At 37.4% G+C, this 22,500-nt stretch overlaps 1 protein-coding gene across 3 annotated transcripts in view; it reads left to right on the top strand.

The window, feature by feature from the left end:
- Nucleotides 1–22,500, top strand: part of LOC122807296 (collagen alpha-1(VII) chain-like) — a gene marked incomplete at its 5' end in the record, with an annotated part of 1,562,855 nt that overhangs the window by 248,799 nt on the left and 1,291,556 nt on the right. For all 3 annotated transcript variants that reach the window (XM_044078425.1, XM_044078422.1, XM_044078423.1), the window contains 2 exon segments: nt 13,393–13,428; nt 17,658–17,702. In XM_044078425.1, coding sequence (XP_043934360.1) covers nt 13,393–13,428; nt 17,658–17,702 — 81 coding nt within the window.

The following is a 22,500-nucleotide window of genomic DNA, read 5'->3' as shown; positions in this document are numbered from 1 at the left end:
GCACCTGGAGAATGGTCCTAGAAAAGCCTTTCCTAGACCTGGAGAAGGAATTGAGTTTATAGTACTTTGTTGTACAGATGTATGTACAGAGGACCAAGTAGCAGCTTCTAGGATACATGCAGAAGCCAACCCTTTCCAAAAAAAACATAGACAAAGCCAAGGCCCTGATAGAAGGTGCCCTGACTCAGTCTGGAATTGTATTTTTGTGGCGGGTATAAAAAAGGTAATAGCATGAGATATCCACTTGGAAATAGTTTGTTTTCCCACAGGTTGTCCTTTTCTCTTACCTTCACAAGAAGTGAACAACTGATTCATAGTATTTAAATTATTTTTTCTGTCATGATAGTACCTGAATTGTCTGTGAGTAGCCCAAGTTTTTAGTATCCCTTTTTCTTCATTTTTAAGTTCTGGGAGGAATACGGGGTAGATAACTTGGCTCAAAATAAAATCTTAAAGAAACGCTGACTTTATGGAAAATGAGATAAGGATGACCCATCATAAGGGCTTACAACTCATATACTGTTCTTACAATCATCTGAACAATTAGTAACACTGCTTCCCATGTTAAGAACCTCAAGTCAGCCAAATGAGGTGGTTCAAATGGACCAACAGTTGTTTTTTCTAGAAGGGTCCACATGCAGTACCCCTATCAAAAAACATTTTCACACAAGACTGTATTGAAAGAAGGGGATCTATGAGCAGACATGCTCAAATGGTTGACAAATGAAACTTGCCTGAGAAGTAAGACAGGCCATAATAACTCACACAGATAATGCAGAACCAGAGAAACACTAGCTCTGAATGGGTGCTATTTCTTTTCGTCATACCAACTAGAAATATATGATTTTCTAGTAGAGGGTCTCCTTGCCTTCTTTAATAACTGCTGAATATCCTCAGGAAAAAGGGTGCCAAAATGATGGGACCTGCTATTGTGAGTCTCAAAATATGGAGACTGAATAGCCAAAAGAACAGACTTACATACTAAGTCCGAGATGCCATTTCTCAGAGTATTACCTTTCCTCTGAGGTATGGTGCTCTTAGAGTTGGTGTAAGTTCAGGGGGTATGGGGGGTGTAGGGGAGGCTTGTCCTCCCTGATAAAAAAAGTTTAAAGGAGAAGAGCGTTTTTTGAGATTCGCTCTTCTTTTCAGTTTCCAGTCTTTTTTTTTTCTGGCTTATCGGCACTTGGCATTTTTATTGCCAACATTTCAATATGGAGCCTACCTAAACAGTATTAAAACTCAGTAATCTAGGCAATCAGTTATAGTTGTTTGGGGTTGGGATGTATCAAACGCTCCTGATTTTGTGTTAGTAGATCCAGTGTGTGAAGAAGCTTGTGGTAATTTTCCCTGACCATTTCCAAAAGAAGGGAAAAACACTTGTTACCTGGACCAGAAGGGACTCACAGCAATGATCATTGGAGAATCTTTCTGAATCTCAGAATGAACCTGGATACTAGTGGAAAGGGTGGAAGAGCATACAGGAACATTCCTGCATATGGAAAAGAAAAATGATTTGTCTTCCAGGCCTTTTTGCATGGAGTCCTGGAGCAGACTTTTACCAACTGATAGTTGTGAGTGTAGGCAAAATGATGTAATTGAGGTATTCCCACTGTTGAATAATTTCTTGGAAGACCCCTGATTCAGTTTTCATTGGTGATGGTGTGCCCAGGTCCTGCTCAGCTTGTCTACTCACACAATTTTGCTCTGATTGTATACAAGACACCTGTTGAGTGAGTTTCTGCTGAAAATTTATATCTCAGGCTATCATAGCTAGTCTGCCCAAAGGTTAAGATCTGATTCCCCCTTGTTTATGTTCCACATTACTGCGGTTTTGTCTGTGAACACTTGTAGAGGTCCCAGAGACCATAGATGAGTGATAAGAGTTGAGAGCATTAATAAGTCCCAACATCTCTTTTATGTTTATGGTTTTGGTCTGTCTTTTCTGTTCCAAAGACCCTGTATTTTTATCCCCATGGGCATTGCTACCCAAGCAAAGTCTGAGGAGTCTATTGAGACTAAGTGTGCTGGAGCTGATAAGAAGTATGGGTGAAATTTGGTGTCTTCATAAAAAATCTCCCTTTTTTTTACAACACCCCCCCCCCCCCATACTAGAATCTGAAGGGTCAAGGAATGCAGATGTAGATGTTGGGACCTTACAGATTTCTGGTACCACTAGATTTTTCTCAAATCTTATGAAAACCAGAATCCTGATGAATTCCTTTGCTGAGACAGTAGTCTGAGTGGTGAGTGGAAAGCTCAGGAACAGATCTAGATGCAGGTCTTTTTTCTGTGGAAGAAAAGCTCTTTGAACAGATTTGTTCATGTAGTACCCCAGGAAATCAATCCAGTGGGAAGGAGACAGACAAGACATTTCTAAGTTCTCCTTGAACCCCAGTCTGTGTAGGAGCTCCCTTACCAATGCAAGAGATTCCTGACACTTTGAAAAATAATGAAAAGGTAAGCAGGTCATCTAAATAAGGAAAAACATAAATACCTTACATTCTGCAGCCAGCTATCACAGGTGGCAAACTTTGGGAATATGATGGAGCATGGATAGGCCAAATGGTAATGCAGAGAATTGATAATGTGATCCAGATACGGAATACCTAATACGCATCTGAAATCTGGATCCATAGGAATGTGATGATATGCATCTTTTAAATCTAAGGTTACTGAAAAACTCAAATGGAGAATAAGAGGCAACAAATTATGCAGTGACAACATTTTTAACTTGGATAATATCAAAACATGTTCATTAAGGAAAGATCCAGAACTGGTCTCCAAGAATCTTCTTCCATTGGCAACATAAACATCCTTGAATAAAATCCTTCTCCAAAATTGAGAGAGACAACACTCTGTGGGAGACCATCTTCTGAATGACAGAAGGGAAAAGAAGAGACTGTTCTGGTGAGTGAGGGAGAGTCCTTTGGAAGGGAAGGAGAGCCTCCCACTGCCATCTGTAATCTTGATGGATTAGTCTCAGAATCTATCTATTATCAGAGAGAGAAAGAGAGAGAGAGAAATGGAAGTTCAGATTTTTGGAAGAATTAAGGGATTACCAGTGTGGGAGAGGGGAAAGAAGTCATGCACAATAACCATTCAAACTTATTAGACTGGCTTTCATTCTGGGGAGTTTTTCCTTTCTTTTGGAACCTCCATGGTATTGCTTTTTCAATATTTGCTTACCAGCATCTTTCTGAATCTGTTTAATTTCCTTTTTGAAGAAGATTGTAGAGGGAGCATTAAATCCTTTGGCAAACTTGGAAAAGATTACTTAAATCAGCCTACCTGTCTTATCACACTTTTTAAGGACTTTCACAGTAGAAGGTACAAAAACTAAGTATCTCTCCAAGGGATAATTCAAAATGTCATTTTTGATATATTCTGGGAGATTCTCAGAATGCAGCCAAGCAAATCTTTTCCTAATACTTCCAGTAACATCAGCATCAGAGTAATATGCATATTTCAAACAGTGGATAGCTACTTAAGACACAGAAGCAACTAAACTACACAAAGCAGATTTCTCCTCAGAAGAGGAAACAGATGCCAAAATATTCCTTATATTCTCAGAAGAGGAAAGTATAAACTTTCCATATGAGCCTGACAGCTGAGAATACTAAAACCCAAGTGTTGAAGAAGAATACACATTTTTCCCAATTCTATCAAAAGTCTTCTCATCCTTGTCAGAAGGAGAGGGATTAGTATTAACCATATTTTTTTTCACAACAGCTGGATTCAGTAAAGTAATTATTGCTGGGTCAGTTATGGGATGAGCATATGAAAACTTAAAAGACAATTTGTCTACTTTCATGAGGACAGCAGGCTGTTTGTCAGGCAAGTTACAGGCTGTGACAAAAACATCTTCCAAAGTTGAAAAAACATGAGGAACTGTGGTAGATTCTAGAAATTCCAGTTATACTAAAATCATAATACTTTCTCTGGGACTGAGAAACATCTGTGTTTTCCAACCAAAACAAATGACTCATTCTGGAAATAGTTTCAGAGAAAGGGAATCCTTCAAAGAGACTGACTGAAGCAAAACTGTCCTCAGAATCTGAATCAAAAATCTGTCCTTTCACCGTCATTTTGAGGTTCAAAGTCTTACATCTTGTTAAAAAAGAATCCTTTTTTCTTTTATAGGAATAGCCATACTAGAAGTGTCAAGACCCTGAAATGAACCTTAATCTAAGCACAATAAATCATCCCTGTCCAGAATAACTGAGAGAAGGGAAGACATATGTCTAACGTTTTGTTTGTATTTGACAGGAATTTCTGAAGAAACAGACCCAGTTCTGCCAGGAAAACCTTTCTAGGGATAAGGCATAGCTTTCTAACCAGGCAGAGTGCCATTGATTGCTCCTTCTCCCAGTATCAACAAGATTAGTTCTCCCTTGACCACCAGGAACACTCCAACAGCCACAGAGAACAAGTCTAATCTTCAGTCCATGATGGTTGTAAGGACTACACCAGCAGAAGCCAAGAAAACAGATGAATGGTCTTAGGAACTAGTTGTGGCCAGTGCAGTCTCACCCAAATGTGGCTGAGGCACTTTAACAGCCTACTGTGGTGGCCAGTTAATAATTTTGTTCTTTTTGTGTCTAGAAGAAGGAAGAACTAAGGATCAAGTAGGTTGTTCCCTGGAAAGATGCCTGATTTTCAAATAGGTCTTGCAGCAGTAGTTGGCAAAACAGGTAAACAGTAAAAAAAAGTAACTTCTCTCCCATAACAACACAGTAAAAAGTACTTTTCTTTTAAACGCCTACCCTAAGCCCTAAGATTAAAATAACAAAACTTAGTTTTAACAACTTTACCACAAAAGTGATGCTCTTGTTTAGAAGTAATTAAGTCATGTGACACTCATTAAAAAAAACTTTTTTCCTAAGTTTTAAATGTACTATTTCACAGAAAAAGTAACATTTTTATCTAAAAAAGTAAAATAGAAGCCTCCCCCCCGCCCAAGGAAACTTATCTTCCCAGAAATAGAACAGCATTAGCCAACCTTTAATCCTCAAAAGCCCAGTGGAGGAGCTCTCTTTGGTGGCAGGAAAGCTCTGATGGGCTTGGCAACCAATCCTGACTTTTTAATAAGCCCAGATCAAGTTTGGGTATGTGAAAGGTACCCTAAAAGATTTGGAAGCCAGCTTCCTTTTATATCCTTAGCAGGATATATCCCATATAGCTAAGGCTACTGCAGCAGTGATCCATACAATGAATATTTTCTGTTAAAACAAAATACATGACTAATAGAGAAGATGAAGGTCTTAGAAACAGACACAAATTAGTATCAGAGTATTTGGTGCAGCAGAGAATTTCAAAGTAAACAACATTACTAGATTTCTATCTACATTGTTTCTCAAAACACTAAAATTGACTGAAAACCTAATTTGTGGCATTGAGAGGGCTCGCCAAGCTATAAGATAAATTTCGACAAATAAAGGAAATGAAAGATCAGGCTCCATAATTGTTAAATTTCTAGCGTATTTAGACAAGGAACTGGTAGTGAGATCTCCTTGGAATAGCCGTGCTATAAAACTTGGTACAAACACTGTGAGGTTTGATAAAGTCTATTCAGTGAAAACAAAAGAAAAAGAGGAAGGCTGCTTGGCCTTTCATGAAAATTTAAATATATATATATATATATATATATATATATATATGTGTGTGTGTGTGTGTGTGTGTGTGTGTGTGTATAAAAGCTGAATTATTTTTCCAGGAAAAATAAAGATACACTTGGCATTGGGTGCTAAAACATTTAAGTTTGTTCTACAAGTGCTTAAATCCATCCCAAGCCCTCGAAACCCATTGCCTCAAGGCCAGTGACTCAAGCATCTTGTAGTTAGATAACCCGCTGCTTGGACTTAAATATGATGACAGGCAAGCAGCTGCCACAGCTTAGCAAAAAAACTTTTCTGGTTTGAGTGAGGTAAATGCAGCAGCCATGGTGAGGGAGTGGAAGGGTTTGGTGTGAGGATTAGGTCACCAGTGGAGAAGGGAGTTGTAAGTTTAGGGAGCAGTATGGAGTTTAGTTTTAGGGACTGGGAAGGAAGTCTTAAGGTTAGGGAGAATGATGGGTTATTAGATGGGTTATTAGATTTAGGGTGCAGGAAAGTATTTTAAGGTTTAGGGAGCAGGAAGGGAGTTTTACAGTTAAGGAATGAGAAGTGGGTCCTTGGGTAAGGGGCCAGGAGAGTAGGTTTTGGTTTATGGAGCAAAAAGGGAGTTGTAGGGTTAAGGAATGAGAAGCGGGTTTTGGAGTAAGGGACCAGGAGCGTAGATTTAGGTTTAGGGAGTAGGAAGGGAGTTTTAGTGTTAGTGACAGGGTTCTAGAAGGGCTATGGAAGCTAATTGTTATAGGAAATTGAGTTAGAGGGAGTTCAAGCACTTCCTTGTTCAAACAAGTGGCAGTGAGCAAGTGCATCATGAGAATATAGCACACAAGGACTTGTAGTCAACCTAACATTTAATACACTAGAAGAAAGAGGTAGTTATGTACAGCACCATAAGCTGATTCTAGAAAGTGAGTCAATGGAATGGACACAATCATTACATAAGAGAACACCTGATAAGGAGAACTGGACAGTAGTGACATCAAAGAAGACAAAAAACAAACACTGACACTCCAACACTTAAAGAAATAAAGAAAGATGAAATAAAAAGAACTCAGATAAGATAAATGAAGAGACAACCGAAAATGGTAAACATAAAATGATTGTCTTCAACAATTGGCTTAGTTTCTGGTGTCAGTGCAGGGGGATCCAGTATATGTCAGCCTGGGAGGATATGGTAGGCAGACCTCTATGCTTTGCTAGAGATGGTCTACACCTGTTCTTCCTAAGCTTTTGGATACTGGTAAAGACCCTTTCCTCCACCATAGTGACTTTTTTAGGCAATGCCAAAACAATAGATTTCCCAACATAACAAAATCTAATTGAGACAAACTCAGGGTCATGCTGCCTATGTTAATGCCTCACTGTGGAGGATGTTGACGTCTGTATAGTTACCGAGACATGGTTCAAGGCCACTGAGAGCCGCCCGGCTGTGCAAAGCTACAATGTCTTCCATCGTTCAGACTCCAAAATGAATGTGAAGGAACCAAAGGTGGAGGTGTACCCATCTTCATTAATACCAAATACACTTCGAGACTGGTCAAATAGGATGACTCTCTCAAACTACTCCATGTCCAATTAACTATTTGGAAGGTACCATACTGCATCATTGCTAGCTATAGACCTCCCACCATGAACCAAGATAAGCACACCGTCTACCTTGATTTATTGGAATCCCTCGACATACAGCCCAACACCTTAGTCATGGGAGATTTCAACTATCCTTCCATAGACTTTTGATTGTTATGAAGAAGTCCCAGGATGCTCTAGGGATGAAAGCACTTAACTTATTTTCTGTACGCTAATAAAGTGTTATCGAGTACTTTGGACTATACCTTATCTTTGCGTTCTTAGTCTGGAGCTTATTGTGTGGTCGACCTTGGTGCCAAGACTACTAATAAAATATAGTGCACCCTTTTGCATGTACCTTATCAGACACCTGCAGCAGCTGGTGAGAACTCAGAGGTTTTTCACTAAGAAAATACAGGGGCTCCAAACCATGACCTAAGTGGACAGGCTGAAAGCCCTGTCACTTTACTCTGTATCTTATAGGCTGCTGAGAGGTGACTTGTGCATGTCCTATAGGGCCATCTCCAACCCTGCCCTAATGGAAATGCTGCACATCTGCAAGTTAAATGGCACGAGGGTCAGTTGCTGTAGAGACCTCAATGTAGCTTGTGGCATTAACAGAACATGCTGGAGCGACAGATACTTCAAGTGAAAAAGTTGATACTTAAGCTTGTGAATGGGAGGTTTTTGCATGCATTTTTATGAATGAATTTGTAGTATTCATGACATCATTTGCATGTGTAGTGATTGGTTTATTTATTATCATGTTTTTAAACGTTATCTCATGGGTTATTTAAATGGTTGAAAAAGTTTTCCGTTTTACAAGTGGTCTGAAGAAGTGCCGTTTATGGCATGAAAGCACTAACCTGATTATTAATTTATAGTGTTCATCTGCCATGTTCGGTCCTTTGTGTTTTCTTTTTTGCACCCATTGTTTGACAAATGTTTAATTTAACATGATAGTAATGAATATATATGTTTTGGGCAGAGCTTTCTCTAAAATATAATTACATTCTTTATTTGGAATGTCATGAAAATGTGTCTATTTCTGAGGGGGGCAGGGAGATTTTATTCTTATCAGTAGTAAGTTTAGTGGTAGTTGGTGAAGTGTTAAGAGATGAAGACATTATTGTTACTACTGTTGTTATTATTATTATTTTACCTTCAAATCACTCTGTGATAACCTGATCACATACAGTGACATGGAATATACTTGGTACAACTCTATGGACTAATGTATTGTATACAAATGGCAACATAATAAGCAAAGAACTAACTGTGTCATTTATGACTTGTTACTGAGGAGAGATTAAAGGCAGTAATCATCTGGTGTTTACTTGGTTTTTCTTGAAATATCTTTTATAAGACCAAACTATTTTGTACCACTAAGATGATGATTTCTTACTTCAATATATTACTGTTTGCTGATGTAGTTGTCCAACAATGTTAAAAAGTGAAACACAGTTGCTAAAGGAAAATTTCGATGTAATGTGTCTATGCGTAAAATATTTTCTGTACACTTATTCAATAATTTGCACCTATGTTCATCATTAGCTATATGGGTTATATCTGGCCCAGAATATAAATGCAGGACAGTCTTCAAAAGTCTCTAGCTGCCGTCTGCACACTTGCCAAGGCTGTTGTTTCTCAAGATCTACAAGGAGAAAACAGCAGCCTGGGCACCAGTTTCTTCAAAATTGTCTTGCCATCCTTGAGAAAGCATTTCTGTTTCTCACAGGATCAACAGTCTACTCCAGTCTTCCATTTTTGGCAGATAAGTTCCCTTTGGGGAACCCTTTTACAGAAAAATTATATATTTTCTCTATTTTGTGGCAAGTAATTGGGACTGGGTCTATCTAAAAATACTGGCAATTTTAGTTAAACCAGTTATGTTTAGTTGCTGGGACTAATTAACTATGTCTGGGGCACTTTTTTTTTTTTTTTTTATAAAATGTGCTGTTTTTATAGTTTATATGCACAGTGTTAAAAAGAAGAACTAATCTAAGGATGAAACACATCCCAATCAACCTTGATCTCACTAGATGGAGAATCCATTCTGGCAGTTGTACTTTGGGTCTTTGCTTCCAACATTAATCTCTCAGAGTCTGACCACATGCAGATATTCTATGTAACATAGTATGACAAGTGAAGTTTTCAATAGAATTTTGAACATGGCAAAGCCTGGGAATAACAGCATGTGCATGTTTTAAGCCCAGATTTAAAACATTGTATTCTGTTACTCTTAAATCAAACCCAGAGGTGTTATCACACGGCAGGAATATTATCAAAGTCACATTGCAAAGGTAGGTAAATATCAGAGAGCAAAACCTCATTAAAAGTAACTCTTCTGCCATTTGTACATCCATCCAGCCATTTTCAGTAATATGCTTTATTTCATCTTTATAGGGACATAGGAATGCTGGAGCCTATCCAAGCAATTTGTGGGCACAAGGCATTGAAGATCTTTCTGGACAGGGTGTCAGTCTACTGTAGAAGGCACATACACACTCACTCACACACTACACATGCTGGGCAGTTTGGAGGACTGAGAAGTAGGTTAAAACTGGAATATGCAGAGAATGCCCACAGACACAGGGAGAACACGCAGAATGCTTACAGAAGGCACCTCGGCCAAGAATTAAACTGGTGAGCCTCTTACAACTGAGTGGCAGTGCTACTCACTTTGCTAGTGTGCTACCCATCATTTGTATTTCTATATTTTAAATGAGAATCTGAGCTAACAAAACCACTACCTTCACTGTCAAAAGTACAGTTGACATCAAAATTTGTAATACATAATACATGTTTAGCATCCTTATTAGCAGTATTACTATTGGTAACTGCTATATTGCAGTTTTGAGAGGAAAAAGCAATATGACTGGCACATTCAAGACCAAAGTTGTTTATATAATTTGTAACTGCAGTGGTCTGTACATAAGTTAATAATGGGTTTACTACAAGCGCTCACATGCTATTAGCTTGCTGCACATTTCCCCATTGCCACTCGCTCGGTTGGGAAGTGCCTTAACTCCCATTGACTTGATTCCTGTACACTTAACAAAGGCTAACTTTACCTCCCAAAACTTTGGTCCTAACCCTAAACACTGTCACCCATTCCCTAAACCTAAACTCCTGATCAGTCTGTAAAGCTAAAATCACCCTCCCCTCCCAAACCCTAACCTTCTGCTAACGTCTGATCACTACCTAAACCTAAAATCCCCTTCCCCCTCTCCAACCATAATCTCCCAGTCACTCCCCTAACCCTAAAGCACTTGATTGCGTATGGGTGTTGCATCAGCTGGATCTCTGAATTCACATTCAAGTCTGAGCACCTGTTCGGCCTGCTAGGTGATTGGGTTTGGCTACCAACTCCATTATTAAACTTCTACAAATAAAAAATAGATAAATACAGACGTCTAATAGCCAAAGAATTAAAGACAATAGCAGATTAATACATCGAGTAACATGAGCCTACAATGAGGAAAGTCATTATTAAGAAGACTAGTTCCAACAACCGAAAAAAGTAAGAACCAGAACTATTTTTATTTTTATTTTTATGCCTCGGTTTGGTTTAATAAAAGTTCCATTTGTGTGGTGCAATTTTACCAGCATTTCTCCATTCGCTTCAGCTTTTTGTTTTCATTATTAAGAAGGCATTTTCTGCTAACATCCCTGTTGAGTCTTCACGTTTTTAAGGTGTTGTATGTTAAGGTAAGCATACTGTCCATGTATAGCAAGGGATATTGACCTGATTTCCCACCATTTATATTTGCTTTAACATATTCTAACACAGTAATTCTTAAACAGTTATTTTTTTCTGAGATGTCTCATAAAATGATTAGCAACAGAATTTTCTAACCACATGCTTAATATTCAAGTGTTCCTGCAATCTGATGGTTTTACCACTGTATTATATCTTATAATATCATTTAGTAGCATACATTTGATTTTCTGAGCAGCAATTAGACCTGTCTTGTACATCAAATATAAGATTTTAATGTATAAAGGGTGACACAACATAGTTTTTTAAACAAGTCTTTTAAAAAGTCTGCCTACTGGATGTCTGTATTTTTTATTAATTTATTTGCTATGTCTCCAGACTCTATACTAATAAGAGAATGCATGGATGTATAAAGCACATATGATTCTAGCCACTTATATCATTAAAGGTAAATATCTGACATGAGTAAAATAATTCTGCTTCTTTGAAATTGCAAAACAGTGTACTCTCAGCATGCTAAAAAATCATCAAAATGTACACATTAACTTCAAATTGTTAAAACAATTTCATGGGTGGAGGCATTTCTCCCGAGACCCTCATCTTAGAAATAATTAATATTTTATTTGCTTGTCAGAATGTATAAGTACATGGCACCCCTATCCCAAATCTCCACATTTATCTCAAGGTCACTCACTTTTGCCTTGATAGTCTCAAGCTGCCATTCAGTATCTGTTATTGCTAAGTATAGTTAATAAGCAGGGCTTGCTCTTTGAGCTGTATTTTAATTTGATCCATTTAGATTTGTAGACCCAATATCCTTGCTTAATATTTGTCATTTTCATAGCCTTCATCTTGGTTAAAACATTTAGTATAGCAGAGTGAGACTGTCCAGGAAGGTTGGTACTTGGATATAAGGCTGTTCTACAATAGCAACAACAGTCCATCCAAGTCCAACAGGTTAGTGCAACTAGATTTCTTCTGACAGTTGTAGAAAGGGGTGGTAGCAGGTACTGTAATGGCAGTTATCATCTCAAGCAATTAGTGATTATTTCTGTCATATGATATAAAGTAAATAGATAAGGCAGTATGAAACATTGCTTTACGTGGCCATCTTACTCATGGCTGACTGTCCCTGTCCCCACCATTAATAACTAGAAATAACTCATTGTTAGAGGGCTACCTTCCTTAGACATGACCAACTGCTTTCACTGTACTTTTAATTCATATGAGTGGGTATAGCAGTGTTTCAGACCATGCTACAGTATCAAGAACTACAAATATCAGCTGTGGCAGATCACACCGGAGAACCTAGCAAGAATTTTCTTCCTCTCTGGGGATTAAGATACAGCCATTTGTACTGTGGTACATCACTGTGAGACCAGTACACCTAACTTCATCTGATCCACTTTATGCAGGAAATATTGAATTAGACTAACTGAATTTATTTGTGATCTGCACTGGCAATTCCTGTTATGTGGAGGCTGAATTGCTGAAAATCCAGACATGCATATACTATGTCTGACATTACCATTTCTCGGAATATTCCTTTTTCATAGAGGTATGTTGATCCTGGAGGTAGTTTAAGTTTATGGGTTCAGGGGGACTTGTCTCCTGCAAGAAAATTAGTTTAAAGGAGAAAAGTGATGCTTGATATTCACTTGTCTCCTGCAATTTAGATCTGTTTTTCTTTTTTTCAGCATGTTGGAACTCAGCATTTCAAGTCCCAACATTTCAACAGGGAACCTTACCTTTACAGTGGTATAGTCCATGCAAAACCCTAAGTCACTGCTGACCTGTCAGGAGAAAGATATGTAATTATTTGTTTGTCTGTGTTTGTTAGACCACTGATTCAGGTGGACCTTTTTTCTGACTCAGTGTGGAAATACTAAATGATTAATTGACTTCTCTGAGTTACTAACTGGTCAAATGAATGTTAATGGAATTAAGCCCTGGATCTCTGAAAGTAATTCATAGCTTTAATCCTCTATACTGCCAGAATTCAGCAAATTTAGAAGCTGAGCTTTCCTTAGTGTACTCAACCTCAGTCTTCCTAGTTTAACCTTCTGTTCACTCTGACCCTACACCAAGCTTCACAGCCAGAAATCCTTCCCTATTAAATTGTCAGCTCAGTAATTATAATTTAGTTTAAATATTTTGTGCATTTGTTGTAAATACCTGTAGACACTGAGCTAGAGCTCTTTATGTTTTGAGGTGATAATATAATAATTCTCTGCACTACGTAGACAGTCTAATGTGCTTGAACTTATCAAATTAATGTCATGTTTAGCATTAAACTTAGAAAAGATAAATTACTGGATTGAGCAGGGGAGTGATACAACCATATGAGCTGATATGGTCAAAAGCACAATAGCCTAACCAAATTTCACATATGTATATATTTGATATATGTATGTATTTGGCAAAGTGTCTGTCCAGAGGTCTGTAGAATGTTGCTGTAATATAGTTCATTAAATTTATTTGTCTTTTCTTGTCCAGGGTCCCAGAGGTCCTCGAGGGGAGCAAGGAGAGAAGGTATTATAATCTATTACTAAACACTTGTAATAGAGATGTCTGTAGTTTGCATGTACCTTGTAGTAAATTTCTCCTTATCTTCACATTGCGATGCTCTGTTTAAGTATGTCCAGTGCATCTAACAAGATGTGCCAAACTATGTACAGCTCTTGTGGGGAAAAAAACATTTTCTAAGGCAATGTTGTCTACAAATGCAATTGGGGAACTGTATGTGTGCTTTCACATGTGCTCTTGTGTGTGCATGTGTGTGTGCACTAAGAATACATGTAAACATGTATACAGTGCTGTACGCAGAGTAGTTTTTGAAGAAGCATGAGTAAATGCAGCTGACATTTAGAACACCGGACTAAGAAGTTATGTAAGATTAAAGAAATTTCAGTAACCACAAATATGACAGTCTGTAAGACTTTACGGAGATTCATAGGAATGGCAAAGATTTCTAGTAATCATTCTCTAGTCAAAAAGGCTTTTCAGGAAGGATTCTACATTAAACAATGTGCTAGGTAATATTATTGAGAGAATTCAACATATATGTTATGGCTGTCAGGGTGGTAACTGGGAAACCCTGAACTTTTTATTAATGATGCAACTTTCTGTGCTTGTTGAGATTTCAGAATTGTGGCCAGATACTTTATGTACGTTCACCTTGAGTACAACAATCTGTTTTAATCTATCTGGGTTTACGTCATTTACTTTACTGTATGTACAGTGATTGCTTTTGTCATTCAGGCGCAAGACTTAGTCTGTCAGATGAGAAAGGGCATTGAATAAGGTTTAAACATCACTCAGTGTTCATTGAGACCTTCAAATGGTAGCTTTGGTTTTATTTACCTTCTGTTACAAATATCCATCTGTTCATCCATCTTCCATCTATCCATCAGTCCACAAGCCTTTTATCCCATTTTTGCGCATGGGATTGGGGTGTCACATCAACAGTGACAATTGTCTAGATCCAATGTTCAAATTCCATGACTATCCCTCTTGTCTCCATTTAAACAACACCCCCACATTGTGTTTAAATGCTTTTATATCACTGGTTAAATTCATGGGCATAGCCAGGATTTTTGCACTTGTCCACTATTTACAGTATTTAGCTTCCCATTCTGTCCAGGTATAGCCTCATTCAGCATTGTGCTTGGTTATGGACAGTATGCCTTTTCAGTATTGCAAAAAAACAAAGACCTCCCGAAATAACAGACACAAGCCAAAAAGCCTATGTAGCTAGGCAGATATTGTGAAAAAAGCATTTAATAAAATATATAGTCATAAGCATGGTAGACATTTTTTTATCTAAAATGTACATGGTATTGCACAAAATAAATGTTTTTAAAAAGGGTTAGCCATATTCTATGTCTGTCTACTCTATCGATCAAGAAGATTGAGCAGTTGATACTCTGCCTCAGGGAAGAGGCTTATTTAGGAACTGTGCTTGTCTTGCTTGCTGGAATCAGAGCAAAAGTGGTGAAGGACAGGATAACATAGCAGTTATCATTTATTCTAGGTACTTTTTGCCACCACTCCTGTTAAATATCAAGCCTCCTATTAATGGCCTTGAGCCTTTTTTCCCCTCGGGGTGAGGCTGTGCTGTAGAAATATGGGGCGAGAGCCCTCCACAGACTCCATATTTAAGGCCGGGCAGCTATGAGGATAACTTGTTCCCTTTGATAGCATCCTAGTTATGAATGTGTTTTTTATGATGGCCTTAACTGTACTCCTGAGTGCTGGGATGAGTGAACTGTAGTATCACACAGAACCATAATGTCCCCCCTGTAAAAGTGCACACTTCTGTTCAGCTTGGTGAGCTGAACAGCTGTCCTCCAGCCATGCATTTACAGCCTTTATTGTACATCTCCAACCCTCCGGCAAGGGAAAGTAACAACACATGAGCAGCTCCATCCCATCCTCTCCTCATGAATGGTTATGCTTATCCTTCCTTTCCAGCTCCATCAAGTTCCTGAGATGCTAACTGAACTGGGGTACCCTGGGACATAGCTCAATATATGGTATTCATCTTAATGGGTCTGCTTATGCTTCAAAAATAATTGAAGTTATGAAAAAAATCCAGCCGTGAGCAACTGAAAGCTAAAAATTTAATTAAATTAAAATTTATAAAAAGTTCAATTTTCTTCAAGGCAATCTCCATCAGGTGATTTCCTTCTGAGTACCTCCAGCCTTCAGGAGGTGCTAACTGACAAAGTCTTCACCATATTGTTAGGATACCTTCCTATTGGTTGTTTTCACTCAAAACAATTCATAGAACTATGCCCATAAATAGAAAGACAGTCTAGCTTGCAGAGCTTGTAGTGACTTCTTCCCACTAACATTTTTCAGAGGATGGAGTTGAAAATGTTTTATCTTTTCTTGCAGTCTTCTCAAGATCATTAATCTGTTTATTTGCAGACAAATGATGTGAACCTATTCTTTGTCTCCTGCCTAGGCCAAGGACATAGGCTTGTTGTGATACTGGTTTGATAAAACTTCAGTGAAACTATTTATTATTCTAAGTAAAACAAGCAAAATGGCAGCTAACACAAACTTAAGAAGTTTACACGTAGAAGAAAAAAACAGCAGTTTTGTAGGTTAGGAGCACCAGTCAAGCTTTCCATTAAGGTGTTGCCAATAGAAGCCATAGAGAGGATGCCTAAAACCAGAAGAATGGTATTTTAATTCTATCATTACTCTCAAAACAGTATACACTTGGCCCCCAGTTAGGCAGAAAAATGATGCATCTGTACCCAAATGTCAAGATAGCACTGTTCCATGCCTTCATCCTTTTTTAAACAATGATGATTTGTGTGAATCCTGGATGCAGATGTTGCTTAGCTTGGGTATTGGGCACACTTGTAAACAGAAGTGTGTGGATCTGCATTAAAACATCACATTTCTCTAAGTCAGGAACCAAGTATCTGCACCCCCATGTGTAAGGAAATTGTTCCTATTTTTATCTGTTGCTGTTAGGATTAATCTTTGTATTTACCATGTTTTTCTTAACCACAAAAGACACACATTTGGCAAAGTTAGGTGTTTCCATGTTTCCATATATAGACAAGTGGTTCATAGAAGACCCCTTTTGTTAAGAGATAGTCACTATTGTTCCCTGCATATTTAGCCAACCTTGATAATCACTAATAGCATAGTCTTGCATGGGCTGATTTTTGAATATACTGTGAGGCAAAATGTTTGTGACAAAAGACAGGATTGTTTCCACCAATGGAAATATAAGGAAATCTCACAGTTTTCAAATAATTCCACATCATTCTCAGTCCAAAGGTATTTGCCATTGTTGCGGTTGTCCTGGCTATTTTGCTCTGGACTTTTAGTGTGCATGCAATCTAGTATTTCAAAACTATGCAGGACTGTGCTTTGATCTTACATTTACTCAAGAAAGTGATAACATGAAATGACCATATTCCCACTGTCTGTGAAGGAATGTAGTTTATAATAAAAAAGAAAACTGTAGTGCAAACATCATTGATCCATTGTACAGTATGTCTAGAAGTGACATTTCTGACAGGTATCGCAAATTGGGTTTAACCAGATTTATGCCACCATTGACATGTTAGCTTAATGGCTTAATCCCTGTACCCAGTAGCCATTTTCCCAGCAGTCATTGGTGATTCTGTTTGTATGATAAGTATGGAACAAAATGTTAAACACAAGAAGAGCAGTACAATTGTTGAACTCTGGAAACTATCAGAGGAACTTACAGAGAGCAGTATTTAGAATCCGTGAAGCTCTGTAATTAGGTGTGTTTCATCAGAAGGAGCTAATTTATTTGTTAGCACTGACTTCCTGTTTCCGTGAGCCTGTAATCACCTACATGGGAATGGGGTAGGTATCCAGTTCAGTTCTTGTTTTCTTTGTGCCTGTGTAAAGTGTATCCAAATAATCCACGTATGCTGTACTAACAAAGTCACAGAAAGTCTGAAGAAATAATTATCTGATGTTAAAGAAGAGTCTACTACAGCTGGTATGACGCTATCTGTCTTGTCTGGTTTAACTGGCATCCCGTCTCCAGTCTCCATGTGACAGCTTGATAATATATAACATGATGCCTTAGGGCTTTGTTTTCACCCGAGTATAGTAACAGTAGCTGATTTTACATGTTTTATTTTGTTCCTTTCCTGGCATTTTCTGTATACTTATAAAGTGCAGGAGAATAGCCAACAGGAAGAATGCAGCAAAAAGAAAAACCTTTCTAACTAAAATATTTTTTTCTTTCAAACTAGGGTGAACGTGGTCTTCCTGGTGATGCAGGTCCACCAGGACTAAGGGTAAGGAATTCTTGAATTTCTTAGTATTCTTCTTGTCATCTTGTTAAGCATACTGTATAATGTATCCCTGAATGGGGAAAAAGTGAGATATTTTGTGGAGTGTATACTGTGGATATGTCATATGCACCAAGTGCAATAAAGAGAATGATATATAGATGTTTCTATAAAATTAAAAAACAAAGGTAACCCAGAAAGCTTGACTCAGGTCTGTTATCCTTCCTGTAACCCAGAAGGTGACAGGAATAATGAGAAACAAGTACAAAGGATTAGTCCAGATAAAAATCACTTTAGCTAGCAGATCTACGAGACTCTGTCTATGATGTCCTCCTTGCTCCTTGTGGTAGGAATAAAGATGCCTTGTTGAAGTTTCAAGTAATTTATTCAGTTAAGTAGGTAGATGAATGATAGTTGTTGTTCTAATGCATTTATACAATTTTTAGTGCTTAATTAATACAGGGAACAAAACATGTAAAACCATTTTCCCAATAAAACATTTAAGCATGGAGATATAGAACAGCTAAAGGAGTTGTAATATGATTATTCTAACATACTGTAATATCACTATACCAAACAGCTTAAAAAACTCCCCCCATCCTTTTAGTAAAAACCTCTTTTCTTGCTTAGAGTCAGAGGTTAATAGGTGTATAATGTCCTGAGTACAGGCCACTCCTACACCAACCCAGGAATTTAATAATTTTTTAAAGACTATTACTGTAGGTGACTTGTGTGTAGTTGAATACAGATCCAAAGAGATGAAATAAATTATGATATAATCCTTTTGTGTAACAGAGTAATACATAGTCATGTGTTAAAGAGAAGTCAATTATTTCTAGTGTTTTTTGAGAAAGTACATAGTTCTAATCCCAAGGTTATCCTTAACAACTTACACTTAAAGGACCCGTAGGCCAGACATAACCTTTCTCTTATATAATGATAACTTATACTGTACAATTGTAAATATTGAAGCCTAGCTTTGTAATTTATTTCTCTACATGAGTGAATTTGTTTTGTAAGTTTCCTTGTAAAAGTTCAAGTAACTGTTATTCACTTTGCTACAGCAGCAAAATCCTGAGTTATACTCTGATACGGGTCTTATAATGACCTTATAAAAGATCGGTAGGCATATCAGGGTAGGGTCCCTGTATAATGTTTCAAACATCAAGTCAGCATCCTCCTCAATTTACTATGTGCTACTGTAACAGTTTCACTTACACTCAGGGTACTGGTAATCTAGACCTCAAGGTTCCTTAGTTGCTCAAAGAGTAGAATTAAATAATCTTTGTTTCCAAATCCTTAGAATAATTGTCCTTACACATAACTTAACAGTTATGTCTGCTGTCTCCAATACCCTTGCTCATTAGCCAAGAGTGTGTATGATCACTGTAACCATTCAGTTTAGTAAGGCCATGCTTTGACCAGACTACAAACCGACTCTTAGTCATCAGCATGTTTGAAGAGCCAGAAATTTCAAGATGTGCAAATACATAAAAAGTCTGAAAAATATGAGTCTCAAGACAGATACTTGAAAGCATCTATCAGTACTCACCAAATCTAAGTTATTACTTAGAAGTGTTACTTTTTTAAGCCTGTTGGCTACCCAGTCTGTAATCCACTCCACTATAAATGCCTTGACATTCAGTGTTATTAAGTGATTAGTTATGACATAATGTGGCAATGAGTCAAAGGCCTTGACTGCATCTAAGTATGTGACTAAGACCGGTAACCTGTTATGACAGGCCCTCTTTATCTGGGCCAGTAATCAAGGAGCCACAGTCCTCACCATGATGTGAGTGAGGGACCATCACAAAAACAGGGATGGATTTGCACAGTATTTTCAAATGCTTCTCTCTGCATCAAATACAATTTCCCCCAAGAGCAGTTCCAAATGACTGATGCACCCACATGTAGGTATTTAATTTTCTCACACACACACGCACACACACACACACACACACACACACACACACACACACACACACACACACACACACACACACACACACACACACACACACACACACACACACACACACACACACTCCTGGGAAAGGCTGGTACAGATTTACTAGCTGTATCCTCTTATGCCTAGACAATAAGGTAACGATGCTGCCATCAGCTAGTCACTGTCAGAATCTTACAAGGGCATCCAATTATATTGAGTAAAATCAATAGTAACATAAATGGCACAGTGTAACCCAAGCAGCAAGGCTTTTTGGAGTGGTCAAGATATCACTAGAATAAGCACAAGTACTCTTAAGATGTTGAAGATAATCTCTAAAAGACCAGCCACAATGAAATGTATAAAATGTTTAATAATAAATAATAAAATAGGAAATATGAGAATATTAAATATTTAAGTGTATTAAGCATCAGAGTTTCAATCACAAGAGAAATAAAAATAACACAGCTGGACAGCTTCAAGTAGGTGCAGAAAAACAATATTTAGCTAATCTCACTGAAATTCCTGACTGTCTAAGGAAGAACTGTTCCCTATCTAACTTAATTAAGATTAGATGGTAAGTTGCTTACTTCCACAAGGCAAGGTGATTTACTTCCCTCTTACACTGTAATATCATCATATATCAGCTTCCAAAGAAAACAAAGCAAGCTGATCTGTGAGTTCCATCCCCTCCAGTGCTGGTTATAGAATAACATCAGATTTGATCACATGACTCTGGTAGAGTAAGACTCAGAGCTTTTCTAAGATCTGTTCAATATTTGAAAATTATAGAATTCTTTGTTTAAACATAAACATTTAATCAGTTATAATAACACTGTCGATACATTTTTTTAACATAAGAATCTGTACAAGTCAGCATGACAGTCAAATAACAGAAAAGTATTTACATAACTCCAGCCAACTATGCTGGCATATGTTACACATGCACTGCCCTATTCTCTCTGGTACAGATGGCAATACCTCACCTCGTCACACCTGTTATCAAGAGAAGCAGATACAGGCACTCAAAAATCAATTAAACATGTTAGACTGCCATTACAAAAGCAATGCTGGTCATTGTCTTTTGATAAAGAATATATTTAGGATGTCATCAGCTAAGCAAACACTTTTCAAATCATTTGCAAAGAACATAGGTCAGACAAGCCAGACAATAAATCAAAATCAGGTCCATACAACTGCCTTTATGAATCACAACTGTACTGGCCAACTTTAAGTCCTTTGATACTATTTGCTGTGACAGAAATTAAACATATACTCCTGAGGTTCATTTTTTCAGTGTATGATTCAAGCAGCCAACAATATTTTCTGGACTGATGCTGGTGTTTTTATTCACCTTTTGTATTGCTGAAGAGTTATGGTCATTATCTGTTACTGGACAATTGACGTGTACTTAACTATATGTCACACAATGTTGTGTGCAAGCCTGGACCAGAGAGAGTTTTGACAAGTCAGCAGTTTATTTATTTTGCCATTTTTATTTATTTATTTATTTATTCATTTATTTACTTTTGTTTACAGGGAAAGTCTGACTGGCCTAAAGCACATTTTCACAGGGGGCCCAGGGAGAAAAGCTCCATAGAAGTTTACAATTTAGAAATCAGTATCAGATACTACAGATATGAAAAATATATTAGTTGAGGGGTTTTGCTGGTGAAGGGCAGCCAACAGCAATGTAAAACTCTCTCTTGTTTTATTTTCGTTTTCAGAAACCTTCTGTTCTAACATTGTTATTGACTGAGTCTGCTTACAGAGAACACCTTCTGGATGCTTCATCATTTCTATACTCTTAGTTAATGTTCTAACATCACCGTATAGAGAGATACACTTCCTTTTAAAAGCCCTTGCTTTAAGCACAGAACAAGTCAGAAATTAAAGAAATATTGCTTTCATATAAGCTATATTTTTCACTGCTGCAAGATGTTACACTCTGAATTGCTTCAAAAGCTTATTAAGATTTCACTATGCATGTCAAAAAGTTATCAGCTTTGAAATCATTGTTTTTCTTTCACTACAGTGGCTCCCACTTGCATGTGTTCCTATTTCCCATCATGCAGTTCATTCAAATGTAATAAAGTTCCAAAGCAGACTTTCCTTGTTTGTCACAAGTTAGATAGTAGAAATGTTACTAGATTTATATTTTCACCTTTTGAACTATTTGGAAGCACCGTACTTTTGAACCTCTAGCTTGTGAACCACTAAGCCTTTACACTCTTTTGAGGTTGTAGTTTAAAGCACACAGTGTAACCGCCATTTTCCTGATCACACATTTCAAAATTGCCATGACTTATTTTCCTCAGAAAGCCAGTGCAACAGTTTTCATCTGTACACTATTGTTTCTAAATGTAGACTTTGTGCTGACACAAACATATTTGTCAGTATTTCTAAATTAATACCTCCTTCACTTTGTTTTTAAGTACATATTTTTTCAAACTTAAAATATACTAGTAAAACTTCCTTACATTCAGGAAATTTCACAAAAGCTTTCCCAAAGTCTCATGTAATTTGAAACCAAGATAATTGATTGTTCATTCATTTTACTTTCTACATTAAAATGCAGTAAGCTACTTTTTGCAGAATGAAATTTCAAGACAACTTTGCAACATGCCCTGCAACTTTTGGTCATTTTACCAGTATTCTTAAGAACATATATGCTGCAGCTTAGTTTGTTGACTGTGCACATTTTTGAAAAGTAGCCTTTCAGCAATTTACTGTGCACTTCTTTTGTACGCAACTTTTCAGCTATTTTATATCAATTTGTTAAAGTACTAAATCTCATTTGTCAATGAATGTGTGTGTATGTGTGTTTCTATGTTTATATATATATATATATATATATAT

Source organism: Protopterus annectens, chromosome 7.part0 (assembly GCF_019279795.1).
Source record: "Protopterus annectens isolate FY-2018-M chromosome 7.part0, PAN1.0, whole genome shotgun sequence".
NCBI classification, from domain to species: domain Eukaryota; kingdom Metazoa; phylum Chordata; order Ceratodontiformes; family Protopteridae; genus Protopterus; species Protopterus annectens.
Note: the sequence above shows the minus strand (reverse complement) of the source record. Positions and strands in the feature narration are given on the sequence as shown.